The 27,526-nt window shown below is 32.4% G+C and overlaps 1 protein-coding gene across 4 annotated transcripts in view; it reads right to left on the bottom strand.

Annotated features, from left to right (window-relative positions):
* Window positions 1-3,383: 3,383 nt before the first annotated feature.
* Window positions 3,384-27,526, bottom strand: part of GRIK2 (glutamate ionotropic receptor kainate type subunit 2) — a 633,079-nt gene continuing 608,936 nt past the window's right edge. For 3 of the 4 annotated variants that reach the window (XM_036871504.1, XM_036871501.1, XM_036871502.1), the window contains exons 16-17: window positions 18,628-18,878; window positions 3,384-5,095 (exon numbers count right to left, since the gene is read on the bottom strand). In XM_036871504.1, coding sequence (XP_036727399.1) covers window positions 4,931-5,095; window positions 18,628-18,878 — 416 coding nt within the window. In that variant the 3' untranslated portion in view covers window positions 3,384-4,930. Of the gene's footprint in view, window positions 5,096-9,078; window positions 9,166-18,627; window positions 18,879-27,526 lie in introns of all 4 variants that reach the window. The other variant, XM_036871505.1, reaches the window with a different exon arrangement.

Below are 27,526 nucleotides of genomic sequence, written 5' to 3' on the forward strand. Positions count from 1 at the left end.
GGTCAGTGTGAAAAGCCGAGAACCAATCAGATTATATCACATAATCCTCCAAGGCACAGGACCCAGCTGTGCAATATGCCTTAATAACCAATAGTGCAGGAGAAAGAACACAACAAGGAAGTGTGAAAAGCTGAAAACCAATCAAATTATATCACAGAATCTTCCAAGGCACAAGACCCAGCTGTGCAATATGCCTTAATAACCAATAGTGTAGGAGAAAGAATACAACAAGGAGGACCTATTGAATGCAGTTTGAAAACAGTGGATTCCTGTATTCTCCTCCCTCTTCTCACCCCTCTGAGGCTGTTCTTCACCCCTCATCAAAGTGATAAGGAATTATTCTCAAAAGAGAAAAAATGAAGGACTCCAGACTAGAAGATGCCAGGTCCAGTTGAAAGCCTGACTGCTAAATTTAAAACAGGGTGATTAAGTGACCTTAGTCATTCTGAATGCAGAATGCAGAGATCTCAAGAGCTCTTAACCTATGATTAGCAGAACATTGGCAGTCAGGGCCTTAATCTCCAGGCAGAAAATTAAAAGATACTCTTCTGGGGAATCAAAGGAAAGATTCAAAGATAGGGACATTTTGAAGGATTCATCAACAAATAGTCCCTCTAGACTAATCTATGGTAAAGCTCTAATTAGGTAAATATTCTCCCCTACCATGCTGTGCACATAGAGCTTCCAAATCAGATTTTAGTCCCCTTTTCTTAGTCATTAACAGGTTGCTCAGAATTAACAAGTATCTGAAGAAAACCTCTAATATGGAAGATAGAAATCCAAACAAGCACATAGGAAAATACAACTGGGAGAAAACTGAGGTCTTTTCAGGGAGAAAGAAATGTCCTAAGATTACTATTAATGTCTTCAGAGATACAAGAGAAATTATTACATTCATAAAACAAGAACTCATAGAAATTAAAATAATTTGGCAGGAATGAAAAACTCAATACAATATTTGGAATATAAAGATGACAGAAATGAGAAATAGGAAAGCAAAGGTAATAAATGTAGACTCAGCAGTTTGGTAGCTCCAGTATCTCAGGATGCTGGGGACAAGCAGAAGATCAAACAAACCTAAGAGAGAATTAAAAAAAAAAAAAAAAATTCACATACCAAGAATTGGAGATCTGAATGGCTTCACGTTTGTACAGCGTGAATTAGAAGTAAGAAAACAATGAAAAAAATGCTTTCAAATTTATCTAAGAAAATTAGTTTCAATTTAGAATTCTACACCCAGCAAAACTAATAATTATTTATGAGAGTAGAATAAAAGCATTTTTACACATGAAATATCTCAAAAAGTTGACCTCTTGGGTAATCCTTCTTTAGAAGTCACCAAAATTAGAGATAAACCTAGAAAAGGGAGAACATCTGTTAAAGGCAACAGGGGAGCCTACATGGTAGAGAGACTAAGGGGATCCTCAAACGGCAAGAATCTCACAATAATGATTGTGCTGCAGACACAAAGGGCCACTCTCATGGACTCAAACTGAGCGCTAGGACTCAAATTACAGATACACTCCGGACGGTCATGACCAAATTCTCACTGCCATTTACCATCTTTTAAACTGAGGACAAAATTCCTAGGTGAGCCTGGCCCATATTATTTTTTTCCTGCTCTGTTTCCTGAAACAGCTGGGCACTCTCTTCTCTCTATTAAAGTATTCTGCTTAAATTTACACCTCAGAGTTGGAGGTGAGTGACAGTAAGCCTAGTTTCAGAATATATAGAACAGCCCACTCCCAGTGACAAACAATTCTTGGTGCACACTACAGCCAGATGCCATGATTCTCTTGTACATATGCATTGTATACAATTTGCTATACGCAAATTTCATAATAAACAAACATTAAAAAGCATTGTGCTAAAATACTTTAAAATCATTAGTTTAGTACATATACTCATTCAGTAATAACAAGGAACTTATTCTTAAAAATATGTAACTGAATTGCAAAATATTTGAAAGATTTTAATTAATAAAATATCCTTATCCATTTTACATATTTGTAAAATAGAATCTATCCCCTTGGTGCTCCCATAATGGTTAGGGTTATTCTTGTAAATGTGTGGATATATCTCCTTGGTATTCTCATAGTTGTTAGGGTTACTTAGCTGTGAAATACAATGAATATAAGTCCTTGATGCTTTCATCTGGTTAGGGTTATTTAATTGTGGCATGTGTAAATATACCCCCTCAGTGTTCCATACTGGCTAGAGTTATTTATTTGTGGTATATGTGTCTCCACTGATTACCTGGACTCATCAGGTTACATTGTCGACTAGAATAGGCATTCTCTTCCTCTTCTTTTTATAATTTGAGTGTTAGATACTGGAGAATAATCTTACTCCAATATATTGCCTTTCCAGAGAGAGGAGACATTCTTTTACTGGTTGAAATTATTTTGAAAGTAATCAAGATTTTATTAAAATTAAGAATAGTACTTCATATGTGCATAAGCACCCAATGAGTAGGGCAGTATCTGTTTTGGCAATAACGCAGGAACCTTTTAGGAAATGGATAAATATTACACATCATTTATATGTTCTAAACTACCTTTGGAGTTAAAATACAGCAGGTTTTTAAATACTTTTTGAAATTTGTTAACTTAATACTTAAATAAAATTACTATCAAATCATACCAAAGATCTAAATAGTTATTTCCTGACTATTTAAAAATAATTAAAGTTGTCATTTTCTGCCTATTATTAAGGTTGTTTAATATAATGAAGAACTGAATTTAGAAGTGCTTTAAAATCTGATTAGAATCTGATTGAGTAAAAGCTTAATATTGACCAAAATCTAAACATTTTTATAAGCTATGTTATTTGAGGTTATTTACCACAAAAAAAAAAAAAAAAAACAATGCTGAGATTTGTAGCAGTGAATTATATAACTCCCTAAAGTTAAATTTTGGGACAGAATGAAGTTTTTTGTGTTTTTTTTTTAACTTATTGTTGATATTGAGCCTATCTTTTCCTCTCCCTTCATTGAATTATATTATCAATGCACAATGAATTCTTAAATTGGACATCAGTTGAACTTCAAATATAATATCAGCAATCACTATACAGTCTTACACAACCCTATTGACATAGTCAATATCCACTCACAGAAGAGGTAAGATCATGACTATAGCCTCTAGAACTGCTAGTTTTCTCATTTGAACTGCCCTAAGCCTGAAGATTACATTTTATATCCCAGTCCAGCTTTTCTTACATCTGAATAGCTCATGGCCTGAGCTTTTTTCTTCTTTTCTCCAGGTAGTTGGGAAGTGGCCATCCTTGATGACCTGGAAGGATTCAGGAAGTATACTTCCCTTCATGCAAGGAGCATATTGTGTATTCCTTTACCCATACAAGAGAAAAATGAAAGTCAAAGATGAAAGTAAAATGGACATAATTTTAATGATTTTTTAAAATTTTGTGCATTGGATTCAAACAGCAAACTGTGTGCACTCAACTGTTATCACAATGTTGTCAAGAGTTCTGTGTCTTTTACCATTTTACACACAATTGTTCGTTACAGTATGTTATCAGCCTCGTGGAAACCAGGGGTGTGGCATGGTAAGCAGTGGTGGTAGTGCACCTAGCTTTTATATTATCTAACTTGAAAATATTTCTCTTCTATGATTCCTTTTTTTCTTGATAAAAATAGTTTTCACCAAACGTTGGTGGTGCACACGCACTACCATTCATGCTTGACATCACACCCCTGACAGGAACGCATGTTCTTATTTTGTTGATAAAAAGTATTACAAAAATTTCCATACAAAAACTATTTTCATAGAAATCTTGCATTTCCACAAATAAACCTGAACATTTTTTTGAAAAAAACTGCTCAAGAATTTTGTTCATTTAACATTGTGACTGTATTGATAAATGCAGTCCACGTCAAAGTTCACCACACGTACTTTTCTTTAGATGACCAGTCCCCTTTATCCTTTCACTGAGATCTGCCCAGGCTCCATCAAGTTCATTTATAGCAGGAAGGAGGGTTTGGATTAACATATCTGAATGTTAGAATGAAAGTTTCAGTCTTCCACAGAACTATCAACACTCAGCCCTCTTTTACAACTTAAGACAAAGATTGCAAAACATCATCCTTTGTGATTCAGAATCTCTGAACCAACTGTTGCTTTTTTTCTTGGTGTGGGAGTGGGGAAAGGGTGTCTGGGGAATAGGTAGGGATTTGATAGAGTTACATGTTAAATCTCCTGCCATGGTGAATATAAGAGAAAACATTATTTCCTTGGTAATTGACATTTCTATCTCAATCAGTGACACAGACTGTCGAAAAAACAAAAAGAAAGAAAAAGAAAGAAAAACACTGATGAAGATCTGCTTCATATTCCACTTGCCATGAAAGTCAGATTTGTTTTGCATTACATTTTTATCACATCTTATAAACACGTATTGTCAATTCAGATGATCATTATACTGAGTAGTTGGGGGCTAGTAACATCACTACCCTCTTATCTGGATGTTCAGAAGACTGTATTGTTTCTTGCAACACTACAGTTTTTGCTGATTCCAAGTATTTTTATTCTTAATGATTTTTTTACCTTGTTACCCTTGGGGCAATTATGCTCCATCTCCTGGCCACAGTTGGGCCTCAAAAGGAACCTGTAATTTCTTACTGAACTGCATTTGAAACCAGCCACAAATGCGTATGTAACGTTCACTCAGAAGAAGGGAGGAACCCATGATAAACAGTTTAACCCCGTGTAACTTGGTTCTCCATGATGCCTGTAACTCAAGTCTGATCATTGCAACTGCTTAGATCACAGAGTCTCTAGTTCATAGACACAGCGGCATGAGGTAACTCATTTTATTTTGCACAGGTTGCATATTTCCACAGGAAACATTCTCGCTAAATTGTTTGGAAAAACAGACGACAGTTTGTGCTTGGGTGTTTGGCCTCCCAGCTTTATGCCATGGTTTCTTTACCTGGCAACCTTCTGTCATTAAATGTGTGCATGTTGATAACTTCTTCTGTTTTCACGATAACTGGGGCCTGTGGCTTGTGTTTTAACCGACGCTGGCACTTCAGGGACATCCTCAATTCCTCTACCATGGCACTACAGAAGGACCTCTACAGAATAACACAGAAAACGAAATATTACAAAACAGATCAATGGCAACGGTCCTGAAACAATATTAAAATCATTCTCAAAGACTTGTCAACATAGCAGCCTTGAAGTTTTGAAAAACTCCATTATGAAAATTATAACAAATTATTACAATTTTAACATACAAATCATGATAATTAAAATATTTTATCAAAGTGGGCAAGTTTAAAGAAAATCTCCACCAGATAGTGAAGTGAGCTGCCAACTAGGAATGCATACATTACATATATGTTGAATAAGATTTTCAGATATAAAATTAACATTATAAGATATAAATCGACCTTAAAATTTAAATATAAGCACATATACACAAATCGGTTACCAGAAATCCTTTTTTGCTATTTTAAGAAATTAGAAAAAAATGAACTGGTTTTTAGATCACAACATGAGATATGAAAATTTTCTTTAAACATGGATTCTTCATCGTGCATTTCATAACAGAACAAAAATAGTACTCACACATTTAGACATAAAATATGGAAAATAATTTCTGCTATTCATTGTATCGTTCTGTGATTCTGCCTATAAAACTATCGATGATGATTACAAACACATATGAGCTAATCATGAAATGACATTGTATCACATTAAAAATCCATGCACACATATTAACTTCTTTGTCACCATCAGCTTGATAACTGAGAGCTGATAAATAATTTATTCCATGGAGAAAAAAATGACCCTATACGTAATTTATTTTTTAATTCCTGTTTTATTGGCAATAGATTTGCCAGAAATTCTGTATATCTGGGGCTCATTATTACACACTCCTCAAATTCCTACTACAGAGTCAAAACGTGAAACAAAAATTTGTTAGTCTCCCTCCCCAGCTAATTGAGATACGTGTGTTAGGTACATATAACCATGAACCATTTTCACATTGTTGTTGACATTCAGATGGTCTAAGACTTAGGCTCTTTCTGTGCAAGAACTAAAAATGTGGACAACAACTAAAAATGTGGACAAGTACAAAAATTTTACAAAATTCCAAAAAGTGATATGAAAACATAATGAAATAAACCTAATTAAATACACATGTGAAGACTTATTTTTTTTGCTTTGGGTATTGCTTCTTTGTTGTGTATCAGCTTAGGCTAATTCCAAAATAATACAGGATAAAAATATTTAATACCATATACGTGCCTTATATTTTAAAAAAATACTTTGTATACATCACCTCTGTGACACAAACTAATACTGAATTAAGTTGGGCATCTGTACAACAGAGAAAACGGATTCAGAGAAAGGATAAGTCACTTTCTGCAGCTCACACCTACACCTCCAGCAAGATATTCTGATACCAAATTTTGTGATTTTTGACCCTGCCCTAGTAACTTCTTGTACATTCCTGGCTACATTCTCATTTTTCTGTTATGGATTCCTGAACAGTTTCCTTAGTGATCTTCCCAACTCTACGAATAGGCCATTCTCAAAAAACTCGCAATTATCAGATAATCTACTGTTTTAAACACCGGTTATTAATAGTATTTTTTTGTCCAAGAAACAGGTGAAATCCAATTCTCCTCTTTTTTCCATCATGACCTCTCTGAGTCAGCTCTACCTCATCTCTCCCCCCAACCTTTTCCTTTTTTCTCTACATACACCCTTCTCTTTGGACCTCCAAGTTTTTTCTACTTTGCTTCTCCTTGCTCTGTTACCCAGCAGAGTTCCTTCATCTTTCACATCAATCCAGCTTTATCCCTTACCTCCGGACATGACTCAAATTTTAACTTATTCAGGAATCACTTTCCAATTGACCAGACTCATTATTTTCACTCAATTCAGTATTTTTCACTCATTATCATGTTTCTCTGTCTGGCCTCTAGGTGTATGCATCCCTCTCACTGAATTGTAAAGAGCAGAGATTAAGTGCTCATGGCACTGACTTGTACACACATATTCTTTAAATGTTGACTGAATTTACAATAGCCATACATGACCCTAACATTTTAATTATTTTTTAACAATGTTTCTAATTCAATTGCTTAAAAAAAGCTTAAAAAAGATTTTTTTCAGAACCTTAGTAAAATGCGTTGTGTACAAGTGATCTAATTAATCAGATAAAACTTTGTTTAATAACATTAAATTAGTAAAAATATTAATTTATTAGTACTTGTAATGGGAGATGATTATGTGCTACACATGAATTCCCCATTAACTATGGAGTTATTTCTATGTGTTATTTATGTGTTAAATAATACAGTTCTGAAATTCATGAATTCTATTTCTATTAAAGGATCTATATGACACCTGACAGCCAGTATAGGGACACAGTGTTTCTTGTTGCTTAATACCTACTATTAGATGTACTTATTAAGAACATGATGATAATGATGATGAAGATGGTGATGATGACAACACTGTAGAAATGGAAAAATCTGACTCCAAAAGAGGGAGGAATACATAGTCTTGAGGTAACTTAGTCTTGGTTCTCTGTTGAAACATTTAACAGAAGAATTGATTAGATAATGTAACAAGGTCAGAACTTGATGCCATCGACACTTTAAAATGGTATAGGATGTGGCTAATGCTGAATTGTTTGAAATAAGCCTTCATTTAAAACAAATAAATTTTCTAAATGTTAAATAATTTATAACACTGTCTTTGGCAAGCTGAATTTTTAGACGTTTTGATTATACTAATTTAAAAATGTGATAGAATAGAAATATTGTTTTGTCCATAGTAAGACAGTGATCTAAACAACTGATTTTCTTAGAAAAAAAAATCTTATAAATATACATACCCATTCAGCTATGAAATGACTCAATTTTATTTCCAGTAAGTTAAAAAGTAAACTGTATTAATATCCTATACTTAACTTCAGACTACAAATAAAGACATTTAAACTCTTTTAAGCAATTTTATGTAATATAAATTTTATAATGCTGATTAACATAAAACATAGGTAAAATCCCTGCCCCAAAGATCACAATACTTTTATCTTTTATAATTTAAAGTTATCTTAAGTAAATTATATTTACAAATTTAGAAACTCTGAAAATTATAAACATGTAACCCCACCATTACTATTTTAAGCTTTCTCTATTTTACAAAGCCATTAGAAAGTGAAAATTTTAATCAAGAAACCTTTAAGAAATCAGTAGCCTTGATTATATAATGTCATTTATCACTTTTGTTAATTTTTTCTCTAAATAAGCTGAATTTTGCCAGTTCTTTTTTGATCTATCAATGTAAGTTTACCTAAAAAATAGTTTTATCTTAGGTTCTAATAAAGTCACCATAAGACAATAGGTTTTTTTCTCACTTGTATAATATTTCTAATCCTTCACAAAACTATGAAAACCTTTAGATTTGAGCAAGAGTTTGGAATCAACAAGACAAATTTTAAAAATTTAATGATACCATAAAGTACAGTTCACTTGTGGCATTAGGGCAAATACATATTCTTTTCTCTTTTTAAAGCTTTAGAATGTAAATTCCATATCTTGATCTATGTAAGAATCTTAAGTTGAAACTGTAGAGATGATTGTGAAATATAGTTGTTTCCCTGTGTTGTATGTTGCCAAAAAATTACTACTTCTGATTTTTAAAGTTCTAACTTGTTGTCATTTGATAGAGACAAATTATCTTTCTTACTTCATATCATGATCAGAATTTTAAAAACATCTTTTTTACTGAACTATGAAATAAGGTTTTAAAAAACCCAAATGCGCTTGACAGGAAATTTCCTGGGTTATAATGAAGAAGAAAAGAGATGAGGAGGAGGGAGAAGGGGAAGAAGAAAGAATGAAAGAGAGAGAGGAAGGAAGGAAGGGAGGGAGGGAGAGAAAGAAAACTACCATGCTTTTCAAATTACTTCTTAGAGATAGAAACACACGAATTGTGTCATTAAATAAAGTTTCTTAGGGTGAAAACAACAACAAAAATGTTTCTGCACAATATAACAGACTACAAAAAGAAAAAAGAAAGGTGCAAAGATACTAACCATGATTAAAAACCTCTTTTAGTAAGTTTCAAAAGTTTACTAAACAGTGTCTGGATGGTAGGGTGGCACTAACCAAATAGAAGATTCCTGAAAATGAAAATTTAAATCTTTGAGCTGTTAGCATGTATAATTGCATTTAAATTATTAAACTCATTAGAAAATTCACTATGTTTAATGAGGCAACCTGTATTTACACATCTCTAATTGAAACAATGAAGGTCAGGAAACCTTAAAAATATGAATTTGGCTATATATACATTGCCTTTTAAACAAGCTATTTTCTTTTTTAATTTTAAGTATAAGACAACACATAAATAGTCTGCAGATAAATGTTCTCAAGAATATCATTCTTGGTGTAATAGAATAATTTATTCTTAATAGCTTAACTTTCTAATTTATAGATATGTTTATATGATAACATGATGTGACAGCACTTTGAGAAGTACATAAAATTTTTTAATATTAGAAATCTAGTTGTAAACATGCTCCACATTGAACACTGATATATTTAAATTTCATTTTTAAGTTAAAACCTTTATATTTAGCAATGTCTTTTTTTAAAAAAACAGCCACTGATGAAAAATAACCAGTTTAATTTTTTTAACTTTGAAGCTCATCACTTTCATGTTGAATATATAGTCAGTTATCAATTGAAAGAGAAATAATCATAAATATTACATGCTACTATCAGGCCTCTATTTAGTATATATTTTTTAAGGAGGAAACTATTTTATACATCTTGCTGTCCTATTCTTTGATGGTATAAAATTAACTAAATGATATTCCAATATTCATTCAGAATAATTTCCAACCATTTTTGCATACAGTTTCTATTTGAAGCCCTATTAAAACATCTTTAAGCTGCTTCTAACAGATTTTGTGGTGCAATGTCCTAATATGTACTAGCGTATATCAACCAAACTGTTTTGTTTTGTTTGTCATTTAAATTATTTAACTGATTACGGATACCTCGTTCATTCTCAGACATTTTCTAATTAATTTCTGATGCTGTAGGCCATTTGACCAAGAATTCCAGATCACATGTAGTAGAGACAAGTCCAAACAGTCACTGTAATTAATCCCTGCAGAAAATTATTCCACATTAGATAATAATTAAATTAACTAAATAATAACTAAAAGGAAATAAAATGTTTATTGAATGTAATATGCAATATTTTATATAAATGTTGGTGCATTGAATGAGGAAGATAAATGTCATTTAACATGGTCCGTTCCTTTTGATTTGTACTCTTTAATTGGCAGTCTTTTAAAAATATCAAATAGCTAATGCTATACATCAGAAGTATGAATTTACCTAAGGCTATATGAATGTAACAGTGAAGCAATGAGAGATGAAAAATGACTAGTTAAGACACTCGTCAAAAATATATTTATATAGCAACTTTGATCTTGACATTCAGTTTTAGAGCAGCTCTCTTTTAAAAAAATTATATTATTTAGATAAGCTGTGCAGTCAGACAGGTATGCATATAACTGGTAACCGAGCTGAAAGAGGAACACTATTCTCTTGACTTCCATTCTGGTAAGTGTGTTATTATATTAGCCTGCCTCATTAACAGTGATTTGAATTTCAGCTGAGCCTTCTACCTGGACTCTGCTCTTAATAAATGGTAATTTTTTGAACACTAAATAATAAATCAGACAGAAAAAAATTATGGGGCTAAATTATTTTTTCTCAATAGATAAAATGACAAAGCATCCTACTCTTTAGCCTGGATTATTTTACAATGATAAACATAACCAAAGATTAAAATATTCTCAGAAACCTTAACTCTTACAGAAACAGTTACTGAATATCGTTATATTGCATTTTGCAAATACAATGAGACAGAGAAAAACGGGGCATCATTACACATTTTCACACTTTTCCTACTTGAGCCAGAAATATCAATATATAAGGTCTGACAAGCTTCAACACCACTTTAGTTGATACAGCTGTGAAATCAATTTTAAGAAAAAGCAGTGTTAATCATCATATTCTTGCTAGCAGTCATAATAATAACAATTTTTCAACAAAAAGTATATAACATCCAAATAACTAATGCTTAATTCCAGGAGAGCTCTCTTTCCTTTAAGGTACAGCAGTTAAAATGTAACAGCTTTATAAATAAAAATAATAATTATATTATAACAACAACTGCTTATTATATGCCAGACACATGCAAAAAACTATGTATATAAACTATATTAATTTCAAAAACATTTTCATTTATGGTGTATTTGTAACCCATTCATTTATTTACTTTAAAAGATTTCTAGAAAAAGTTAAGTAATTTTATCCAAGGTTGAACATACTTGAAGAATGATCCCAAGTCTTTTATTTCAAAACTCATGCTTAATGTCCAGGAAAGTGAAATGACTATACAGGGCTCATGATCAAAGCCCATAATCTGCTTATCTAATTCAAACTCCTACTTCACACATTTTGTCAACACAACATCAGAGAGAAAAACTGTCAAGAAAAATAGTTAAATATTCTACCTCCACTTTGTGTAGTGTGATATAGTGTAAATAGAGTTAGTCTAGGCATCTTTGACCTTGGGAAACACACTTGACCCTTGAGATACTTATCCTCATCTGCACAATAATAATCTTTGCATAGTTCTCAGAGTAACTTCGTACTCAAATGAGATATTACACTTTAAAAATTCTAAAGCCAGTTATGAAAATCAGCTACAATCTTATTTTAAAACATTATTTATGGGCATAAAAAGAGGATGAGTTATCATAAATGAATGACTTCAAAATCCTTTTGCTGATTTGCAACTACTTAGTGAGTAAAATGAAGAGTAGCATCTCATTTTGAAGTATGATTTTATATTTATATGTAAAATCATTTTTAAGACCCATCCAGTTAGTCCCTATGTAGGTTATTAGTGGAAGTTGAGAGATACTCTGCTCTCAGAGAAAGGCAGTAACATAAAAACAATACAAAATGCACTATTTTTCCAAAGTTTATTTGCAACTTTTAACTTCTAAATATTGGCATGCTTCATAGCTAAATTTTATTATATTAAAAATGTACTCAGAACTTTAACTTCTGAACAGCTAAATGCAGTTAAAATTCCATACATTAAATTAAAATTCCATATATTAAATTAAAATCCCATATATGAAAAGCACAAATATACTGTGGTTTGTAAATAGGCATTATTTGGAAAATGTAAATATTGGAATAAAATCTTTACTGATGATTTATGACAATGTTTGCATTCCTATATCTTATCCAATAAATGATTTCTTTTACAAAGCATTACTCCTGTTAGAACTAATTCTTCAGCATTCTGGAAGCAATTTCTGCATAAGGATCTGTGAACAACTTCTTTTCATTCTTCTGGTTCCAGGAAATACAGATTCAGCCAGCTTTGAAAAGGGTTTTCCTTGTGAATAACCTTTCACCCAGAATCTCTAGTCTTGCAGGTTTGTTTTTTTTTTTAACACCTTTATTGGAGTATAATTGCTTTACAATGGTGTGTTAGTTTCTGCTTTACAACAAAGTGAATCAGCTATACATACATATATATATATATATATATATATATATATATATCCCCATATCTCCTCCCTCTTGTGTCTCCCTCCCACCCTCCCTATCCCACCCCTCTAGGTGGTCACAAAGCACCGAGCTGATCTCCCTGTGCTATGTGGCTGCTTCCCACTAGCTATTTATATTACATTTGGTAGTGTATATGTGTCCATATCACTCTCTCACTTCGTCCCAGCTTACCCTTCCCCCTCCCCATGTCCTCAAGTCCATTCTCTACGTCTGCGTCTTTATTCCTGTCCTGCTCCTACATTCATCAGAACCTTTTTTTTTTTTTTTAGAGTCCATATATAAGTGTCCATCGACAAATGAATGGATAAAGAAGATGTGGCACATATATACAGTGGAATATTACTCAGCCATAAAAAGAAACGAAATTGAGTTATTTGTAGTGAGGTGGATGGGCCTAGAGTCTGTCATACAGGGTGAAGTAAGTCTTGCAGGTTTAAACTAAGCCACTCTGATTTTCTTCTTATTCTTCAGATTGCATTGTTTCATTTATTTGTTCCTCTACTGTGAGTTACAACTGCCTTTTACATTTGTTATTCAACTATACACTGAAGAATATTCTATATGTCCTCAAATTTTTTTTTTAGTTTTCAGTGATGGGAAATTATTGTATTATTTAGAGATTATCTTCGATAAGATTTACCAGTGTTCTATAATACAAACAACTATGTAGACTACAATGGACTATATCCTGAAAAACAGCCATACTAAGTAGTTCTTAAAATGTACTTCAATCATCTTAGAGGGAAGTCAGAACAAAAAATATGTATCCAAGACAGGACACATAGCTTAGAAATTCAATATCTGAGCAATAATTTTTATAGTTTTATTTCTCAGACATATTTACTACATTTTGTTTATACTTAAGTAATAAGAAAGGGAATATTTTGTCATTAAGTTTTTCATATCAAGAAACTCAAAGATTCATGTTCAACCTGATGTTCAATAAGAAACAATTTGTACAGGCAAATCCATTTTCAATTACATGGAAAAGAAAGTATTTCTATATACATATCAGATAAAAACAAAAGATCCAACTATGTAAATTATATTGCTACTTTTGCTGGAAATCAAGAGGGCAGAATTATTTATACCTTTTAAAAGAAGACATATTCAAATATGTAAGAAATGATGAATAATTCCAAAAAAATTAATAAACCATAATTATGTCATAAAATATTTTTATAAAAATTAAAATTATTACAATCATTTATAACTCATGCTTACAAAACCAATGTATAATCATAAAGATGATATATTTCCAGAGAAAATAAAATTCTATATATTAAGCAGCTTTTTTTCAGTTATAAGTAAGATTTAGAAGGTGAACACAGGACCTTTCAAACAAATCCATGTAACCTGAAATGTTCTAATTGCCTAAAATGTACAGCAGTTTCTTGGATTGCTTACTGAATAAACCTTAAGTAGTAATATTTTTAAAATCAGGGAAAAGTTAAGGCAAAAAGAAAATCAATTAGAAAATGCACATGTTTGTTGGATACTTTTTCAGATACATTCAGAAAAGAAAAGCATTTTGAGTATCTTTCCAAATGGTCAGGTTATACTGTGAAAACTATCAAAAAATAAATACCTATTTAGTTTACAAGTCTGAATAAATGAAAAGCAATATATCCTTGATGCATTAATATTTGCATCAAAATTAAAACCATTAAGTATTTTAAAAATTGTAATACACCATCTTGTGGTTATTGGAAAGTAATGCAATTTACAATTTTGGGATTTTTATAAGGTCTACGTATTTCAGCATTATCTTCTGTTTTCAGTTTTAACCTACCCTCATTTAAAAATATTACATTCTTATACTATTCTTAGTTATCAAAAAACTTGGAAATATAACAACATTATAGTCATTAAAACCTATTTGTTCCATTAATATCTTACAAAATATATGCTATAAGAGACATTTTATTTTCATCTTTAAATAATAATAATAATTATCACTAATTTTATCATCATCATCATCATTGGAGGTAAGACTTGACATGGTAATATATTAGTTATTCATAAATTTTAAACAAAAACCTCATTTTCAACTAGACTGTGTGTATATTTTATCTGCCTGCCTATTCAGATAAAGATAGAAAATTTAATTTGCTCTTTTACAAAATACTAGAATATTATAAATTAAAGAAAGAAAAAAGAAAATGGAGAAAGAGAAGGGAAAAGAGATGATAAAGTATTTTGGGGCTGGAATCGTGAATAATAAATCCTGCTTACCTCCAACGCGTAAATACAATTCATTTCATGTTTGGTTCTCAATAAATAATTGTTGAGTAAATGAATAATTTTAGAAATGTTTACTTTGTTTTTAAAATCTAAAAAATTTCAGTTAAAGACACAATTATAAGCTGTGAATTTCTGTATGTTTTCATGCAGATCTTATAATAAAATCTAGGAATATTTTACAGCTAATTTTAATAAATTAAGTAAGGTATTAAACAAGCCGTATAGCCCAACAAAATAAAATCTTTTTCTCAGGAAAAATGTAAGAGAATTGAGCCCAAGAACCTAATTTATCACAATAAATAAGATGGATCATTTCTAATAAACCCATTATTATTTACTTTATAAACATAGTTCTGACTTTTCTAAATAGGTTACTGGAATCAACTTCATTATTTAATAGAGAGAGAGAGAGAGAAAAAGAGAGAAAAGGAAGGAAGGGAGGAAGGGAAAGAAAGAAAGAAAGAAGAAAGAAAGAAAGAAAGAAAGAAAGAAAGAAAGAAAGAAAGAAAGAAAAAAAGAAAGAAAGAAAGGGAGAAAGAAAGGGAGAAAGAAAGAAAGGAAGGAAGGAAGGAAGGAAGAAAGAAAGAAGAAAGAAAGGAAGGAAGGAAGGAAGAAAGAAAGAAAAGGAAGGATGGAAGAAGAAAGAAGGAAGGAAGGAAAGAACGAAAGAAAGAAGGAAGGAGGGAAAGAAAGAGGGAGGGAGGGGACGATGGTGAAAGGAAGAAAGGAGGAAAGAAAGATCTTATGCCAACAGACACTGTCTGAGACCTTGGCGATACAAGTCAAAATTACTTTCTTAAAGGAAGTAAGAGTCTAATAGGGAGAGAGTCACCCACACACAAATGAACTTATCTACAAAACAGAAATAGAGTTACTGATGTAGAAAACAAACTTATGGTTACCAGGGGTAAGGAGGGGGAGGGATAAATTGGGAGACTGGGATTGACATATACACACTACTATATATAAAATGGATAACTAATAAGGACCTACTGTATAGCACAGGGAACTCTACTCAATACTCTGTAATGGCCTATATGGGAAAAGATCTAAAAAAAGAGTGGACATATGTATATGTATAACTGATTCACTTTGCCGTACACCTGAAACTAATAGAACATTGTAAATCAACTATACTCCAATAAAATTTTTTAAAAAATAAAAATAATTAAAAAGAAATTAAATTTAAAAAGGAAATCAACAAATATGAATAAAAGAGTGTGCTAAGGGAGAATGGAGATGTGCAAATGCTTCCAGAGAAAAGGATGGATGTTGTTTGAAATGGACAAGACACATTCCCAACTTTCTCAAAGGGGGAGCAAATGTTTTTGGAATGATGATAGTTTCTGAAATCAGCTAAGTCTAACAAAAATGAGATATACAGGTCAGGTCATATTTTTTTCATTGGAATAGAAAATAAAAACCTAACACCACCTTGTGGAAATAGCGTGCCCCGTATCCAGATTCATCATACCTATTGATTAGGTAAAGCTTTCTTGGCAAGTTGATGCCTAGTCTTGAATGCCTAATCTAAAATGACTAGTGGGAGTTTGCCAGGTAGAAAAATGGACAAAGTTTGCTCAGGTCAAATGGGAAGAGGATTTTAAAAAGCTGGCTGACCTTGGAAAATTGGAAGTAATTTATTGTGGTTAGAGTACAGGTGCAAACTGGGGAGAAGCAGAAGATAAAACTACAGTGGTGGACAGAGACAGATCCTGAAGTGCCTCCTCTGCTTAGCTAGAGAATCTGAATTTCATTATGGAAACTTTGTGGAGACAGTGTGACAACATCGGCGAATGTGACTAAGAATGCTCATGTCATATCAACACAGTTGTTTCTTTCCAATATAACAGTTTATCTGTTTCAGCACCAAAAGGTACATTGACTTCCTTTTTCTAATGTTTTAGAAGGTCATAGAAGTCCATAGAAATTGAGAGCTGGTCGATGTGTGAAAAATTCAGCTAAACTAGTTATTTATAATAAAAGTAAAGGTGATTTTTCAAAAGTAAATTCCCGTCCTTTAAAAAAAACCAGAATGCTTATAAAATAATTGTGCATAGAGACATGGCCCAGGTAAATCATATGAACAGGATACAGAGAGAAAAGGGCGACAGACTGCATAATGTTGTCAAGAGATTAATGTATGTGTTTTATTTCAATACTGAGCTGTAAGTGAAAGAAAACCACTACATATGGATGATTTGAGGTTCTAACTAGACAACCTAAATTTCTTCTATTATTTTTGGACTCATTTTAAGCATTAACTTACCAAATATCACACTTATTGATAAATTATAGTAAAAATAAAAATTGAAGAGTTAATAATTTTCATCTCTGATTAGTTCTTTGGATTTGATTCCAAAACTCATTTTGACATTGTAATAAGGGTCATAACATAAAAAGTGTACTTAGACTTAATTTTCAGTCGCACCAGTGCAAAAGATATTTGATTTAGCAAGTCAGCAGATATAGCCATCCTGAATATTGTGGGAAAATAAATCATATAACTGTCCAAATTTTTCAAACCTTTGAATTGGTTATTTTACTTATAGACAGAATGGGGCTATCAAAATAGTCATTTATAAAAAACATTATTTCTAGGAATTAAGTCCTGTAGTCAAGTAAAAATGTAGGAATGTTGTATCCTTGATTTCAGAAAGGATAATTAATTATACCATAAATTATTAAAGATGAAGGAATATATCATATTTCTACTCTTTATATTTACCAATAAAAGTTCATAAACCTTTCAATTATTTCACAGAATATAATCTCACTCTGATGCAGGGTCTAAAATTTAAGTTCTAAAAAACGTTTTTAATTAAAAACAAAAGATGATTAAATTCTAAAAGACTAAGTAAAGTTCCAGAAGGCTTAAAAATGCTGAAGCAGCATTTTACGTCCAGAGTCATAAAGTTATATTAAAAAGTATCATGTATCATCTGAAAGATTTATCTATAAATATTCATCTTTGTATTGATAGACCTAAAGGAATTATAGCACTAGAAATATATAATCTGAAGCAGGTTCACAACCTTTTTTAAGAATAGAATATAAAGTCATTTATACAAAAGACTAAATATATTAAAATACTAAGAAAAATTGCAATAGTCTCAATATTTTTGAGATTTATATATATTCTTCTAAAGACTCAGGTGCAAGGCAATACAGGATGCATTAAGAATAACATTAAGTGGCAAAGAAGAAACCACAATATTCTCACATATTCATTAATGTAGAAAATTAATTAAAATTTCCACAATGCACATACAGATTTTTCCAAATTAAAAATTATTGGACCAAAAATCTTCAAATAAAAATTTCATTTACTCTCTAACTTGAAACTGTTAATGAGTATCGTATCTTAAAGAACTTTTTATCTGCAGAGAAATTTCTTCTTTATATCACAGTTTCTCAGTTTTGCTTCCTTCATTAATTATATTCCCTTAATAAACTAACCACAGTGAACTTCGAGCAGCAAAATTTCTCCATTTTCAGACTTCAGTAAGACGAAAAATAGTTACTGGCCCTGAAGTTGGCTTCAATTTAAAATATTACATTTTAATTAAAAATTACGAAGGTGATCCTGAGTTCTATGAACCTTTGTTATATAATGAGTGGCAGAAGACCATTAACACAGTTCTAAGTATTTCCCTTGGTTGGAAAGATTAAAAAGTTCGTTTTATTATAACAAAGAGTGTTTTAAGTTGTAAAAAAGTGACATTTACCTTTTCCAATTGAGCGTTTTTTTTGGATTTGTACAAAAACTCTCCCACTGCCACAAAAACTGAGAGCACCAAGCCGGCTGCAAGAACAATGAAGATGCCACCAATATTTTGAACCCCCAGGGCACTGGCCTCTTTGCTCTCCTCCTCTGGACACCCATTGCCCCTCCACCACTTCTCCTTCATCATGTGCAGCTTGCCTTCCTCTTGCAGCTGAAGAATTGCTATGGTGATTTTGTCTCTATATGGAGAACCTAAGAAAAGAGAGGGTTCGTTAATGCTTTCCAGGAACCCAAAATTTCATAATTAAAGGTTACATGATGAGAGAACAGAGCTCTTTCCAAATGCTCCAAAGTATGCCAGTATTTATTTTCAGTAGCAAAAAACAACTGGAAAATGGCAGAAAATAGAAGTTTAACGAAATAAATAGGGCAGGTGGCCTTTCTGATTTTGAAGGGTAAAAGATACATTTTGTTTTGAAAGAGGAAAATCTCTCTCTCTTAAAGGCAGGCTCAACTCACACCATTGGAAAAATAATAAAACGGTAAGTAGAAATCTACAAAAGGAAATGGATAGAGGGCAAGGATATTTAGTTAATGTCTAGTAATCATTCAACACTGAAAACAGAGCATTGATAAAACAGTAACCTCGATTTTTAGGAAAGTTGTGCAAAAAATGGTGTTTCCCATGATTAAGTGCAATAATTTAAAGTGATCATGATTAACAAGCTCTATTCAGGGGTGGCTAATACTTGCAGATAAATAATCACTCATATTTGTTATTTGATACAAATAAGAGAAGTAACAGGTTTGTACAAACTTGGGTCATTCAAAAACCATCATGGCAACGCATTGTAAGATTTTTTGGTTGTTTATTTACCGTTTTACACTTTGGAAAGATTCTTTTCAGTGGAGGCAACAATGTAAGTGAAATTTATAGTATTTATGCTGATGGGGGTAGATATTCATCTGTATTAGCTATTACATGATAAGTAATAACTTTTCTAATTGGTTGCCCAGAAGCATGGAATAATACTGAACTATATGCATCTTTCAACATCTGTCCCAAGGGATTGGTCTTATTGCTTTTTCCCACCCAGAAAATAGCCTGTTTCTAAAGTTTAACCTTCCTTCCTAAAACACTATACTGCACATTCCATTTTTCTGCACAGATTCATCCATAAGTGTTTTTCCGCTTGTAGAAAAACACTAATTTCAGCTCATATTCTATGTTGTCTGTGATTTTGTTTTGATTTAAATATAACTACATTTGCACCTAAAGATATATTTTTGCTAACAGCAATTAAAAATCTTATGAGGAAACTATTCTGCTTCATAAGGGACAGCACTATATATCTTCTTTTTACTTCATTAATATAACAGGACTAATTCAGTATTGCTCTTTTAGCAAGAGTAGGCAAACTAAAAAGCAGAAATACAAAGAAAAATCAAAAAAAGTTAGTAGCTTATGGAAAAAGTTGGAGGACTGAAGATCTACCAAATCCAGGTGAAGAGCTGTTTCTTTAACATAATCTTCAGTCTATGCAGAAGTAATGTTTATATGGCTTCTATACATTTTTTCACAGCTTTTCTTTTTTTTTTTAAGTATTTATTTATTTATTTATGGCTGTGTTGGGTGGGTCTTCATTTCTGTGCGAGGGCTTTCTCTAGTTGCGGCAAGCGGGGGCCACTCTTCATCGCAGTGCGCGGGCCTTTCACTGTCGTGGCCTCTCTCGTTGCGGAGCACAGGCTCCAGACGCGCAGGCTCAGTAATTGTGGCTCACGGGCCTAGTTGCTCCACGGCATGTGGGATCTTCCCAGACCAGGGCTCGAACCCGTGTCCCCTGCATTGGCAGGCAGATTCTCAACCACTGCGCCACCAGGGAAGCCCTTCACAGCTTTTCTTAAAGGGGCATTATCCATTCCTATAATTAGAACTTAAATATTTTATTTTTATTGTGCAACAACTCCTAATTATAGCAGGGGAATTTCTGCTTCTCAGTTTCCTTCCTATATTCTCTTCCAAATACTACTCTGATGAAAATGTTCAGTTTAAATTCCGCCCCTTAGCCACTTCAGATTTCAATGGATTAGCCTAGCCCATATTACTTTCTACCTTGGTCACTCACTGGACACTCAGGCTAGGTCACCTAGTATTACTATTATTTACCTTTCAAGATGTGATCTACTTTCCTAAGTAGATTGTAAACCCTTTGGAATACAGGATATCTATCTATTCCCCTTTCTTTTCTTTTCTTTCTTTCTTTCTTTCTTTCTTTCTTTTTCTTTCTTTCTTTCTTTCTTTCTTTCTTTCTCTTTCTTTTGCTTCCTTCCTTCCTTCTTTCCTTTCTTTCATTCTTTCATCCCTTCTTCCTTTCTATCCATCTATCATCTCTCTATATCTATCATCTATCTTAATTTTCAAACTGCTCTCAACCAATGTTTCATATTATGAGGAGCATTATATCTGATTGAGGCAGTCTTGACAAAATATAAGAGTGACAGTGGGGTGTTTTTGGTCTCCTCTGATATGTATTTAAAAACCATAAATAAAGGTCATCTTGTTTGACTATCCAGTTTTCATTAAATCACTACAACTAGCCTAGCAGCAGCTTCAAAGTCACATTTACTCTGAATTACCGTTCTGATTAACCATGTATATTCCCTGCAAAATAAACATTTGATTGAGGAAAAAAAAATCATTTTAAGAAGATCTGTAGTTTATCAAATATATCCTTCAATTAGAAACATAGTATCTGAAACAAATTTTATACTGATAGTACTTATGAAAATGACCACAGGTGACAAATATAAAAACGTGGCCTGGAAGTATAATTATAAGCAAATGTTGGGGGGAAAGTGACATGAAAAGTAGACTTTGAAATATGAAAATTTCTTGATCTACCTAAGCAATATTTTGAGCCAGGTCATTTCTCATCCTGAGCAAAATTAAAAGAATATTATTTATTGCCAACTCACCAAACCCACCGAATTGCTTTAGGATGTTTATTCAATATCTTCAGACACCATATTCTCTACTTCATCCTCAAAATAAGGCACAGACAAACAAAAGCAACCCACTGTTCAACAAATGATGGAAACATCTTGATTTCTTGCTGGTTGAGCTTCCTATTTCCAGCACTTATTGTAAATATGAAAATGTCCTATTGCTAGCAAACCTCCTCACACTTATTTTCCAGTGTAAACATAATAATATGTAAATAGAATTTGGTTTGAATCAAAGCTACAAAATTAATACACCTCATTTTGAGGTTTTTAACAGGGTGAAATAATATAGATAATATAATCAATGACACTAAATCATTGCCATGCTTTATTTGTCATTCTGTCATTGATTCATTTTAAAAAACAATAATTCAATAATGAATGATTACTTGTTTGGTACATCATTTGATGGTCCTTGGGACGCATTCCTAGCAGGTACTAGTTAAAGTCAAAAGTGGTTTGAAACTTTAACTATTTGAAAAATCTCAAGGACATATTGAGATCAAAGAATAAAAGTATCTTTTATCTTCTCTGTGACATGAATAGCCATGCACTTAGCTCTAATGAAGTGAACAGACATTAGTTAGATAGATAGAGTCTAACTTTTGCCCAAGTATGAACCCAGCTTCAAACCATATGCTGGCAAGCCAAGAACTATGAGGGCATTGAGTGGCACCTGGGAAAAGCTGGGGTTAACGCACCATAAGGTTGCCTCCAAGGAAGATGAGTATTTTTGCAAGAGGACCCTAACTTTGATTAGAAAACGACTGAGGAAATTGTAAACATGTCTATTATAACATATACTGTTGCACCTAAAAGTCAATCCTCAAATGCTTAAGGGGACAAATAGGTAACCATAAATGGGTGAAGAAACAAGCTAGACAAAAGTATCTGAAAAATTACAACATCCAATGTGAAAAGATAATTTTCAGTTCCAGTTTTATCAAAAATCTGTGAGAATTTCAACACAGGGTTACCAGACATTTTAACTTTAATTATATCCCAGGAAATATTTTGTCTAAAATTTTCTACATTAAAATTTTCTCAAATAAATTACTTTTAAAAAACATCATGCAGGATAAGGCAAACACCTCTTAAAACTGAATTTAGCTCTTTGATTTTCACTATGCAATCTCTGGGTTTTGTTTCATTTGTATTCTTGCTCACAATGGGACTTTCTTTGGTTGTTTAAACACATGCTCCATACTAACGGTAAGGAACGATTATGTTTTAAAAACGGTCTTTTTTTCAAGTTGCAGAAAGATCCCATTTACCAGATAAAAAAGGTTCTCCCTTACATGAAAGAGAGAAAGAGGGAGAGAGAGAGAAAGGAAGGGAGGAAGGAAGGAAGAAAGAAAGAGAGAGAGAGGGAGGGAGGGAGGGAGAAAACAGGGACGAAAGAAAGACATATGATTACTACATAGTGAAGTCCCTTGATGTATCAGATGCATAAGACGTGGGGCTCAGAAGAACAGTTGAAGGAGACATAAAGGAAGTTTCGAGTGATATACAGCAGCAGTATATGTGTGGGCATAAATAAAACCTACAAATGCACCTATTCAGAATTTCCTCGATAAAAAAATTAGTCTCCAAATGTCCCTAAATGTTAAATTTTACATAAATCAAAGAATTTTACATAGATCAAAGAATTTTACAAAAAAATTATAATTTCATTAACATTCCTCCCAACAAATTGACTAAAAGCTCCTTAGGGAAATAAACTGTGATTTGTTATAAACGATTAATACAAATCTCACCAAGTAGTTCAGAGCCAACTTGCTGGGTTTATTAAATTGAATTGATTCGCTCCTCTCTTCCTTACTTTCTTCCCTCCTTCCTCTTCCCTACCTTCCTTGTTACCTTTCCTTCCTTTTTTTCATACATTCTCTTTTTGTTTCCTTTCCTTCTTTTCCCTCCCTCCTCTCCCACCTCCCCTCCCTTCTTCCCTTCCTTTCTGTCATTTGATGTTTCTTACTTATAGAATGGAATACACACATTGTTATACATACTTGGTTCTAAAGTCTAAATCTACTACACATAGTTTATTCATTTGCTCATTTGATTGTCCTTTTCATGCTCTTTACAAACACACCAATTTAAGTATGTACCAAACATTTTCCTTATCCTATTCAGTACATCTAGATAATATAGAAAGGATAAAGGAAATGGAGTTAGCATTACATTTAATTCTTGAGGAGGCTCAGTGACTGATAAATAGCTTTTCTTTAAAGGTTGCACAACAAGTCTAATACTTACCATGCTTTAGTGAAATATTCTAAAATCACATTATCCATACACATACTGGAGATATCCCATCCATACTGCCAAAAGTTTCCTTACTTTCAAATCAAGCTTCTGCATGCTTTAATCAATTACAAAGGTCAGAAAAAAATCACTCTTGCTTTCTATAAATATCTCTTTCTGAAACTCATTATACCAATATTTCCTAAACTGGATTTTCCCCACACACTTCTCTTTTTGGGAAATGTACTTCTGTGTTTCACTTTTAAAGAATTCATTGGTCAGATAAGCTTGAAGAATACTCCATAACAAATATATCTTTTGTAAATTCACATTATACGTTAACAAAATAAAAGGTTTCCATCTCTCCATCAAAGGAAAAAGTTAAAAAAATATTTTAAATGATTAAATTTATTTTTAGTGGAAGAATTTTTTCCTTCATATCTGTTAATGTCCCCGTCAATTATTTTATTTTAACCTCAACTTGAAAAACACTGCCTTAGATAACAATAATTACTACTCTTACTACATCAGCTCTCTCTGTCAAAAACAAGTTGTTTCTTGTTAGATCTTCTGCTTGTCCCTGCCTAGCTTTGAATTTACACATTATCACAGCACTACTGATCAAGTAGCATATTTTTTGTATGTTCTTTTTCATCTATTAGCTCCATATGCTTCATGAGCATCAGCTCATAAGAATTCGGATCACAATACTTACTTTAAGATGTGTCTTCTTTTAAGTCTCTTTACAAAATACTTTTGGGGGACAAAAGTTACAAGAGTTATTTAAACATATTTGTATATCAAAACTGATGAAACCAATTTTGGGGAAAAATACACAGCCTTTGTTTTTCCTAATAGCACCCAAATCCTTTGAATATTTTGTTAAAATTCTAAGGGGCTGGCTAAGTATTTCCGTTACTTATAATGACAAATCCCTACTGCCCACTTCCTAAAGAACTTTACTTTCCTTTGTTTTATATTTCATAGTTATTTAGCTCATCATGATGATATTATGTGCTGTGTATGACAGAGAATTAGGTAACATCCTGGTGTTTGTTTTCTTTGGGTCTGGGAAGATATTTTTATGAAGTAGACTACTCATAATTTTAAGTTTCCTCTAGCTTGTCATTTCTCCAAGATACTGTGCACTTTCTGAAGAATAGTAACTTACACATCTTGTGGGTATGTGACTATACTATAATCACTAAGTGTATATTATATCAATGATTTGCCTCAAAAAGCTTCAATAATTCCTTAATTATTCCTCTTCTTTGAAAGTGTTTAATCTGATAAATGTTTCTAAGACATATACCGAAATACTTGAAGCCCTTTAAATAATGACTTAAAAATCAGGCTACCTGTCAGTTATAGGTAATCAACCATCCATTAATTCATCTTATTTCATCCAGCATCTAGCACAGTGCCTATCACACAGTAAACATTAAACAAATGCTTTTTGAATGAAACCATTATAATATAATTATAATAATCCATTATAATTCATTATAATATATCCATTATGATATAGTCAAAATATGTTAAGGCAGAACTTCTGATATTGGACACCTTCTCAGGTTCTTATTAAATTCAGTGGAACAAATAGAGTTCATAAACAGACTTGTTTCACACTTTTAGTGTTAACCATCTAGAATAAGTTAGGGTGACAAATAAGTTTATAAATTTTTATGCCATCTTTGCATTTATATCAACTGTCAGTGGCCTCGGTCAGTGCCTTAATAAGTAAAAGACCTGCGAGCACAAAAGATCTGAGGCTATCTGCTGGAACCATCAACTTTCTTTCTTAAATTACAGTGCTGCTGGCAATGTTATATTTTATGAAATGGTTCCCTGCTTCCTATGCTGAGATGAGTGCTGGGTGCCCTAAATGCACAACGTATTTTGAGTACTTTTAGAGCTTTATCTCTTTTTACCATTATTTCCATGATAAAATCTTCCAATAAAATTGGAACCAGACCCCATTTTCTTAGAGCCTTTTTCTCAGTGAAAGATGGGTTTTATTATCTCTTAGGACACTGTCTCTCCCATATTTGTTTTTAAGAAGTGCTAAGTCAAATTTTATATTTACGTTTCAGATTCCATTTTAAATTGCTATTTTCCAGTTTTATGCCGTATTCAGTCAACAATGCTGTTATACAATACCAAGCATCATTGTTATTTTCCTCTATAGAACTTATCTCAGTTTGTAACTGAAAAATAATTTCTGTGACTATTTGTTTAATGCTCATTTACCCTAACAGGCTGTAAATTTCATAAGGACAGGGTTGTATTTCCTTTGTTAGTATAACACCTGGCACACAGTGAAGACAATATTTCTGGAATGAATACATGCATAAATAAAATATTAATTACTTAACAGTTGGTCATACATGCCTGCAATTTTATCTTCAGTCATTTCTTATGAACCCAAACTATATATCTTTATCTAATCTATATCTAATAATTATAATGCATTTATTTCAAATGAAGCATTTAATATATGTAGCAACTAAACACTTCATGGGGTCCATTTCAGATTTCCTGTTAGATAAAAGCTAAACTGGTGTGAAGTTACTGTCATCACTCTTTGTATTTTCTTTTGAAGGTATTCTATCGAAAAATCTCAATATGATAGGAGAATAAGGAATCCATGAGTGATAATCATAAAAATTAAAGGAGATTAATCTCATCCTGAAAACAAATTATCAACCCATAACATTTAATCACAGAATGGTAAATGAGAGCTAAAAGTGATCAGTCTTCCGTGATACCTAGTAATCTTTCCACACTGGAAATTTATGAACATCATTTTCCTGCTTAAATTTTTTTTAATGGTGCTCTAAAGCTATAGAATACAACCTTAATTCCTAAATATGTCATACAATCCCTTTCTTCAACCTATCACAAGTTTCTCAGACTTTATCCCCTTCTCCTCACACCTAACATGCCAGCAATACAAACTATGAAGTTATATTTCCCATTGCCTGGAGAATCCTGTTTCCATACTTCCTCCAATTTTCTGGTTGAATGTCCTCACATCCAGATAAACTTCTCATCTTTCCTGATCTTTGCACACTTTTCTTTAGCTACCGCAGAGATACACAGGATCCCTCTTCTTTGGTGCCATAGCACATTGCAGATACTCTAGTACAACATTTGGTGCATCATATTCCAATGTTTTGCTATATATCTTTTCCTACTAGATAATGATATGAGTGTCCCAAGGGCAAGGACCATGTATGTATCTTTTTTTACTATTAATTATTAGATATACATACACAGGTGCTAGATTCTAGGCATATAGGGATGAACAATGTAATATGAGCCCTGCCCTCCTAGAGTTTTCACTGCAACACAAAACACATATGTTGAATAACCTTTACAAGTTTGAGGATCATTATAATAAAGAACACCATATTGTAGAACCACGTGACAGATGGAACTATCTTAGTCTGCTGATCAGGTTCACAAAAAAGGCTTCATTACATTGAAAAGAAGAGTAGGGACAACAGCTCTTCTTTCTCTTTGGCTGCCTTTCACCTGCTTTTCCTCTATTTTTCTTTCTATTTGCATTATTGGTTTAGAAAGGTATATATGAGAAAGGAAAATGATAGTAAGAGCATCCCAAACCCACTTCGTTCATTTCTTCTAGATAT

Source organism: Balaenoptera musculus, chromosome 12 (assembly GCF_009873245.2).
Source record: "Balaenoptera musculus isolate JJ_BM4_2016_0621 chromosome 12, mBalMus1.pri.v3, whole genome shotgun sequence".
NCBI classification, from domain to species: Eukaryota; Metazoa; Chordata; class Mammalia; order Artiodactyla; family Balaenopteridae; genus Balaenoptera; species Balaenoptera musculus.